Raw genomic sequence first — 8,903 nt, 5'->3', positions numbered from 1 at the left:
AGTCACACAGATGCGGGATGACCTCCCAGCTGTGCCATGAATCAGCTATGGATTGGGTCGGTTACCCTCTCTCCATCTCAGATTAAACAGCTACTTTATCAGAGTTCTCGTAAGAAAGAGCCCAAAGGACAATTAACACCAACCCTGCCCACAGCAAGCACTCCATGAAAATAGCCCCCCCCCCCTCCCTTTGCTTCATTCCCCCCCTGAGGTTTGAGTCAGACTTGTCACCTCCTCAGGTACATATGGGACATGATGCTCTCGTCCTGTTAAACTTCCCATCACCCATCTCTCAACTGCTTTACTCGTTACCGCTCAGTTTTCACTAGAAATGAGCACTTACTTATGCTTTGCAGTATTCTCATTCACTCATTCATTCAACAAACATTTGCTAACAGCTACTGACGCCGAGCACCTTACAAAATGCCGAGGACACAAAAAGGCACTGGACCCAGTCCTTGCTCTGAGGGAGGGAGGATTCACCTCAGGAGACGAGCAGAACTTCTGAAAACCTGTCCCACTAGCTGTCTACCCCGGGGAAGGCAGTCAGCTCGATATCCCTGCTCATCCTTCCAAACCTGGCTCAGCTGCCCTTCCCCTGTGAAGCCTTCCCTGGCCCCCTGCTCCATCGGCCCTGCTCCCCTTGCAGCCAGGCCCTCAGGGCCTAACTGTAATGACCTGTCCATGAGTCCACGCCCCCAGGGATGGTGAGCTCCGGAAAGGGAAGGGTCCATTCTGCTCCAGGACAAGACCACGTCCGCTGAGAAGCAAGGGTAGGCGGGCCTGGGGAGCACGGGGATCTGGGGGGCCTGGGGCGCCTGCACTTTGGGGACTTGGGGGAACAAAGTACTCACAGTTTATCCTCTTCGATTTCATAATCCAAGTCTGCAAACATGGTTCCGAGAGCTGAGGTGGGCTGGCTAACGGCCCAGCTCGGCAGGGGCACAGAGAACTGGATCCGGGAGGAAAAGAGCGCAGGGCTTAGGGAACCGAAGTGCCTGGATGCTCCCCAGCCCGGGCAACCCTGGCGCCCTCCCCTCGGGGCGGCGGGGGGTAGGTGATTCTTACTAAGAACAGGGGGGGGCTCCAGGCCAGGGCGAGGGGCGCAGGTCCTAGAGCCGCCCACGGGTCTCCAGGCCCTAGGAGCAGCCTCTGTGGCTCACCGGAAGCGCCGGTCCCACAGTCGGTCCGGGCCAGGCTGGCACCTGAACCCACCTGCCGTTCCACCTGTCGGCGGCCGCGACTGTCGCGTCACTTCCGGAGGGACGCGGAAGTCACGCCTTCCCTCTCTGGGTATTTGCCCCGATCCCTGCAGGCAACCCTCCCCTCCCTGGCCCCCGGGGGCTCCCGGAACCAGGAAAGAGAACCGGTATGAACGGAAGCTCGCCGTTAGCCTGAGAAAGCGGAAACAGAGGGAAGGTCTGGACAGGCCGGCAGCGCTCGACCCCGCCCCTTGCCCCGAGGCCGCCGCCATCTTGGTAAGGGCAGGGTTCTTCCCAGCGTCCTCAGCGGGACGCCAGGGACCACGCCGGCAAGGCGGTTGCCGTGGCAACGGAAGCATCCTCTGCTGGGGAGACTTTCGGCGAAGTCCAATGACCTACAAACCCTTCCACCTTTTCAGCGCCCTGTCCTATCGTGCTGTGACTCCTCCACTACAATGGCAGTGTCCAGGGCAGCCTAATCCCAGTTTTGCAAACCAGGAGCCTAAATGCAAGAGGAGGGGAAGGGATTTTATCCAGAGCCACCCATCCAAGATCTGGTCTAAGATTCAGATCTTGAGTTTGAGACGGCGGCCTCCTCCAGCGCCCGTTCAACACGTGCACACCTGTGTCCAGTAGATCTGCTATTGACAAACCGGACAAGTTACCTTCCCTCCTCTTATATGCTTCCTTTCCCCACGTGCAAGCTAAGCGCCGAGGCAGATGCTTCCTATGGTCTTTGGTGAGAGATTCCTCACACCCCATCTCCTTTGTTAGCCCTGAGGAACAACCCCCTGGAGTCCCACTGAGGGTCAGGAAATGCCATCAGGGCTCCCCAGCCAAGGAGTCCGAACCTCGTCTCCCCACCAGCCTCTGCTGCCACTGCTATTGTGTACAGCGGGTTCCCCGGAGGGGGTTGGTGCTCCCAGAGCCACAGCCCTGGCACCCACCTCCCCCAGGAAGCATGGGCCCAGGCCTGTCCAGCTTCCTTCCCTAGCTGCCAGGGGTGTAGGGAGAAGGAGAGGTGCAGAAAGATGACTATCCTAGTAGCCCACGGCCTGATGGGAGCCTCACCCCGCTCTCTGAGGGAGCTAATCTGAGCCTCATCAGATGTGCAGATGCCACCATAGCAACAACCTTCCCATGTACCCACTGCTCCGCAGTTCAGGACACCTTAACATGATTTTAAAGTTCACCGTGACCCCGTCTCTCTCCCTCCTACGTACCGACTTTATCATCCCTTCCATAGGATGCTGGGTGTCCATCAACAGGTGGCACTGTGACAAACAGGAAAAAGAAAATCAGGTTGCTTTGTAATGCCTGTTAGAGTGAAAATATTGACCCACTTTATGTTGTCGGGGAGGGGTCTCCAGGGCCAGCCCACACAGCATATGGAACATGTTCCAGCCAATTAAAGGGTGAGGTTGGGACCGTGCATTTATTTGAGAGGAAAGAAAGTTGGAGCGCCTTGTTCCATCACCAAAGTAAGCATTCTTGCCTCCCCCGCGGGACAGGAAGCCTCTGGTGGCCGGTCTTGCCCTCCGATCTCCCACAGAACCTGGGACAATATCTGGCTGAGGATGAAGTGCATCAAAATACCTGAGACCTTATATGAAAGGGGACGTTCTCCGGGCCCTGGAGGAGAGGACACGGATGGGCGGAGAGGGAACGAGAGGACGAGGGCCTGAACCTGGACAGTGGCAGTCAGTGGCTTGAGCTTCCTCCACAGGGATCACCAGACGCCTGGGACGTCAGACCAAGTATATGTGTCCTGAGTTCTGGAATTGTGATCCTCGGCAAACAGCCATTTCCAACCCTAGGAGCTTTAACATAGCTTGCAGCTCTGCCTCCTCAGCACATCCCCAGACCAAACCCCAGCTCGGCTAGTTTGTAGCTGGGGGATTTGGGGCAAGTTGCCCATTGCCCTGAGCCGTGGGTATCTGTAAACTGGGGATGGTGATCCCTCCCAAGATAGCAGTTGTAAAGATGGAGATTAAAGGGAGAGATGGGTGTGAAGGTGTTTTGTTAGTGACTCACTTGGCACAGATGTCAGGTTTTTATTGTCCCCTCATCATAATCATTTTGCCCAACTATTTCAGGGGGCAGGGCCGATGGCACCCTTAAAGGGCCTCCAGATGGCCGGGCCCTGCCTCAGGCTCACCAGGGAGGTGTCTTATGTTCAGAGTCCTGGGCTCTGTCACAGTCCTGTGTGTTGAGTCTGGGGAAGGGGCATCTAGAAGGCTGCATTTTCACAAAGCTCCACGGGCGGCTTCAGGGCCAACGAGGCGCACTGTCAGAGGCTCAGGATGCACAGTGTCTGTGTACACTCGGGGGGAGGGGGGTTCAGGTCCACCAACAACCCTGCCCCACAGGCCTCCCCGGCAGCAGGAGCCAAAGGCTGGGAAGGCTTCCTGGAGGAAGTGACATCTCAGCTGAGTCCTGAAGGAAGTGCTGGTGGTACCCAGGCCAGGAAGAGGGGCAGGGTGACAGGCAGAGGGCACAGTGGTACAGGCAGTAGGGGGCGCACGGTACAGTCCCTGTTCTCAAGAAGTCACTGTGGCAGGGGAGGGGGATGAAGACAGACAGTGGGCACAGTGACTGGGTGATGAGGTCACCATCCAAGTGCTAGTGGGAGCAGGGGGAGAGCTGCCACCTTTGCCGGAGTCACAGGTGAGAGGGGTCAATGAGGGTCTCAGAGGGGAGGTTTGAGCACCTTCTTCCAGATGGGTAGGATTCTAGGGGTTGAAATGGGGGTGAGAACACCCACCCACTCCCAGGAGGCCCTCCCTCTCCAAGCTTGCTCCTCCCCCTCCTCCCCTGCTCTGCTCCTGAGTCCATCCGGCAGGCGGTGACCTCTCGCCTGGCCCTGCCCCGCCACTGAAAGCTGTGTGACCCTGGGCCCGTCCCAACCTCTCTCTGGGCCTGGGTTTTCTCCATCCTTCCTCCCTCAGTTCCTGAGCCTCAGATTCAACCCCATATTCCTGGGGACGTGCTGCCACCAAGTGGCCATTCGGAGAAACACCCTGGGGACTGGAGTTTCATGAGCTGTACACCCCACCCCCCACCCCCACCTCCCACTCCTGTCATTGGCACCCCCGCCGCCCAGCTCAGGGCTGGCCGGAGAGACCACGAGTCTTTGTAGTCGGTAGGGGATGGATGAGGCTGGGTATCCACGTGCCGTGCTGTGTCTGACATGCCTGCCCTTTAGCGCAGCTGTAGCCCCAGGCCTGACTCACCCCTGGCTTCGCAGCTCCTTTAAAGGTCAAGAAACCAGGGGTCGGTGGGTGGCATTTGGCTCAATTAATCCTCAGCATAGAGATCTAGAGCATGGGCTTTAAAATCAAACAGACGATGACAGTGCTGCTAGCGCCGGCACTTACTGGGCCTTCACTATGCACGGCCTGGAGCGGGGCTTCCATTCATTGTCTCCTGGGAAGCCACCAGAGCCCCTAGAGGTGGGCTGGCCCTTCCTGCATTGGTTCCTTCAGCAAATAGTGTCAGTCACCTGCTACGTCCAGGCCACGAGGACACTCAGAACAGGAAAACGAGGGCTGGCCCTGACATGAGGGGGAGCGGCCGGTGAACCCAGATAACAACCTCCCTCTTCAGGGCATCAGGAGAGGCCCCAACTCTAACGGGGGGCCCGGCGGGAAAGGGCGTGACTGTGGCCTCGTGGGAGCTGGTGGTGCGCTGGACTCGGTGGCAGCCCTGTGACCTCTCTGAGCCTGGGCTCTGGGGTAAAGCGGCTCTTGTAAGAGACGGCGTGTTGGTTCCAACGTCAGTCAGACCGTGACACCCCCTGCTCAGACCCCTCCAAGGTCTTCCCATCGCCGGCAGGGTGAACCCTAGAGGGGGGCCTGGCTGCTCCCCCAGCACACGGCCCCCTTGCTCCCTGTGCACATTCTGTTCCAGGCCTCTGGTGCTTGCTGTTCCTGGAACATGCTGGAACGTTTCCCCCTCGGGGCCTTTACTCTCGCGGCTCCCTCTGCCTGCACTGCTCTTCCTGGCCCAGGTCTGCTCCCTCCTCCTTTATCCTCGCCTCTACTTGCTTGTTACCGCCTCCGGGAAGCCCCCTCGAGCACCAGCTCAAGTACAGCTCTGGCTGCTGGCTGTCAGGGCACCGTTCATTCCCCCGGGATTACGCATTTGCCTGCTTGTCAACCGGCTTCTTGTCTGTCCCCCCACCAGACGGCAAGTTCCCCGAGGGCAGCCCTGACGGGTCACACCACTATCACCAACAAACAGCAGAGCGCAATAGGCAGTGCGTTCCTCTGAATGAAGGACTGTCGCTGAGAGCAGGAGCCAGGAACCAGGCGGGGTCAGGGAGCCCATGTCAGAATCAGGACCCCACTCTGCCTGACACTGGGAGCCCAGGAGCCCAGCTGTCCGAGTAGAGAATATGGGGCGTTATCCAAGGCGTCCCTTGAGATAAACTTAACGGTGCAGGTGTTCGGGCATTAAGTAGTTGCCAGCAAAGAGACTACTCTAAGCAAGCAGGACCGAGGTAGGCATTATCATCTGACCTTATATTGACACTAGAGGCCCAGTGCATGACATTCATGTACTGGGGGGGTGAGGGGGGTCCTCTCAGCTCAGCCTGTGCCCTTTAGCAGTCGGACAACCTTAGGGCTGCAGAGGCGGAATAGGCTCCAGCCACCTCCGCTGTGCTAGCCAGCCTTCAACAGGGCTTGTGGCTGAGCAGAGATCCCCCTGTGGGAGCGCAGTGACCACCAGGGGCAGCTCCTGCGCTGAGTGTCTGCCCTCTGGTGGTCAGTGCACGTCATAGCAACCAGTGATTCAGTAGTTTAGTCATTTGCACATTACCCTTTCATTATATAGGATAGTTAAGACTGTCGGAGGAGGAATTACGCCACACAAGAATATGCAGTTGCAAATCACACAGCACTTTATTACTCACAAGGTTCCTGGTGCCGTGGGCTCAGGCTTAACGGGGTTCCCGGGGAAGAGTGGCGTCCTCTGCGGGCAGCGGCGGATCCGTCTTTGGGTGGCTGCCGTCTGGTTGGGTTGAGTCAGCGGGAGGAGGGCGACCAAGTCTCCCGATTGGAGGTTTGGCCGTTCTTCTGCCGTCCGTGGAGCAAGGCAGTGTGGAGCGTGGATCAAGAGGATGATCAAGTCTGAAGTCGGGGCCTGTTTTTAAGCCTGTCCCGGCCCACGGCAGTCCAGGGGGCTATCAGTAGCAGATGTCATCACACAAGTGTTAACCGGAGTACAAGCTGGTTATCAGTCACAGTGTCACTCCGAAGGTGTGTATCAGGCTTACACACGTCATTCCTAAGGGGAGCATTCAGCTGTGGTCTTATCTATACGCTGCAGCTAGGGCTTGGCCAGAGCAGCCATTCCCTGTGCTCGTTACTATTTCACACAAGTATTTCACAAAAAATAATTTTTCTAATTTCCTATAACACTCTCTAATTGCTTTCCATTGCTGTAACATTGTAACACTCTCTAGTTATTTCCTGTCATTATCACTATTACTGTGACGCCAGCAGAGGCGGGAGCCCAGGAGCCCAGCAGAGGCCGGAGCAGTTGGACCCGTGTGCTGGCTGAAGCCACAGGCAGGCGAGGTGGGGGCCTCGTCTCCTCCTCCCCGAGTCCAAGGCAGGGTCAGGAGCAGGGAAGCTGGACTGGGAGGCGGAAGGGAGCCTGGCTGGGAGGCCGGCCCTGGGATGACGGGTCTGTGGGGCCAGATTCCCTGGGGGGCAGGGAAGTGTCTCCCACTCACTGGGTGGCAGGGGCTGAGGAGGGGAAGGGCCTTGCTCAGAGGCACCTCATCCTCCCAGAAGCCCACTCCAGCTTGGATGGAGCCATGGACCCATTGCCTTGGGGAACAGGGCAGCTCTCCGCTCTTCTCAACCACTCTGGGTTGCTCTGGCCAGAGGTGGGATGTGGGCTTCCACGGGGCCCCAGTCCCCCCAACCACGCCCAAAGCAGCTCGATTCCTGGCTTTGCTTGGCATGTAATGGGCTGACCCTTGACCTCCCCTCCCCCTCGCCTAGCTCTCTGCCCCTGGGTGAGGTCAGTGATGAAAGCTGGTGGGAGCCTGGGGCGGGCCGGGGTGGGGGTTGCGGGGGGGCGGGGGGTGCAGACGGGGGTGGAGGAGAGGAACAGGGCCCGATTGTTCCGTCCTAGCAGCGAGCTGTCTGCAGAGTAACTGGCTCTCTGCTCTCTAGTTCTTTCTCTCCCTTCTCTGCTCTTACTCTCACTCTCCGTCATCCTCCCTCTTTCTCGCTGTCTGGTCCGGAGTTCTCCAACTCCGGTGGGACCTCAGTGACCATGCAGAGGCCAGGGCACCTGACAGGAGGAACCAGACACGGGCTGGGAAGAGCCAGGCCCAGAGCCAGAGCCCTTGGGCCTCTCCGGCCTCTCGCCTCCCCCAGCTGTGGGATGGTGTCGGGGTGCCAGCCCCACGGGAAATTCCACGGGATGCAGATGTGACTGCCTTCTCCCTCTTCTGCCTCTGATCTGCCCGGCCCCGCCCTCAACATCCATCGTGTCAGGTTCTCTGTTTTGCCCCCCATCTGGCTGCCCCCTGGGCCGGTAACCACCACACAGAGCTTTATGACTAGCACTGCTATTGGGGGGCAATGCCGCCCCTTCTTCTCAGGAGCTTCAACTATTCCTAGTGCTCTTAGAATCATCCTGACAAACTTAACCAGAAGCCTACGGGGAGGGGGGCGTTGATCAAGACCAAGTTGAATCTACACATTAATTGAGAAGAGCTGAGTTCTTTATGATATCGAATCTCCCTATGCAAGCTGATGGCTGACCCTCTGCATTTATCGTCTCTTTTTTCGTTTATGAGGGAGCTTTTCCAATGTACAGTATTAGAGAGAAGAGGCTTCTAACCAACACCCAGCCTCGCCACTGACCCGTGGCCACTCCACGGTCAGCCGTAGCCCGTCCCTCCTGCCCCTCCTCCGGCCCCAGCGCTCATCCCTTCCAAGCAAATCTTTGGGATCTTCTTTAATATCGTCCAGTAATGTTTCTTGTCTTACTTTTTGTTTTCAAAGGATTATCGATTGACAGGAAGTTGCAACAATAGGCCCCCCGTGGCGACGTCTCACATCACCAAGCGCTTTCCCCAAACCAGGAAGTTGACATTGGCACCTTCTGCAGACCTGGTGCAGACTGCACGGGGTGACATGCGTTCGTGTGTGTGTGTGTGTGTGTGTGTGTGTGTGTGTACGCGCGCGCGCTGTGCATTTCATCAGCTGTGTGCATTCCCCACAATCAAGACACAGAACTGCCCCCCCCCACGACCCCTGACTGTCAGTTCCTCACGGACAGTGACACCTGTCTTCTTTCCTTCTCTCCTCTGCAACTTAGTTCCTTTCATGTTGAGTGGTTTCCGGTGGTCTGCATGTGCTAAGCTTTCTAACTAGTCATGCTTTGAAGGGCACCTAGGTAGTTTCCAATGTTTTACTATTACAAATAAAGCTACTATGCACAATCGCGTACAGATTTTCATGCGAATGCCTAGTGTTGTTTCTCTGTAATAAATGCCCAGTCACATGGCAAGTGGATGTTTCCTTTTCTTTTTTTTAAAATCCTCACCTGAGGCTATTTTCCCATTGCTTTTTCTAGAGAGAGTGGAAGAGAGAGGGAAAGACAGAGAGAAACATCAATGTGAGAGAAACACGTTGATTGGTTGCCTCCTGCATGAGCCCTGACCAGGACTGGGCC

At 57.2% G+C, this 8,903-nt stretch overlaps 1 protein-coding gene across 1 annotated transcript in view; it reads right to left on the bottom strand.

The window, feature by feature from the left end:
- The window catches only part of PICK1 (protein interacting with PRKCA 1), a 15,303-nt gene extending 13,907 nt beyond the window's left edge, over positions 1-1,396 (bottom strand). Inside the window, exons 1-2 of the mRNA XM_023743778.1 lie at positions 1,069-1,396; positions 855-952 (exon numbers count right to left, since the gene is read on the bottom strand). Of these exons, the coding sequence (XP_023599546.1) occupies positions 855-895 (41 nt within the window). The 5' untranslated portion in view covers positions 896-952; positions 1,069-1,396. The remainder of the gene's footprint in view (positions 1-854; positions 953-1,068) is intronic.
- Between the last annotated feature and the right edge of the window lie 7,507 nt (positions 1,397-8,903).

Source organism: Myotis lucifugus, unplaced genomic scaffold (assembly GCF_000147115.1).
Source record: "Myotis lucifugus unplaced genomic scaffold, Myoluc2.0 scaffold_413, whole genome shotgun sequence".
In the NCBI taxonomy this organism is placed as follows: domain Eukaryota; kingdom Metazoa; phylum Chordata; class Mammalia; order Chiroptera; family Vespertilionidae; genus Myotis; species Myotis lucifugus.
The sequence above is the reverse complement of the archived record's forward strand: the minus strand, read 5'-3'. Positions and strand labels throughout refer to the sequence as shown.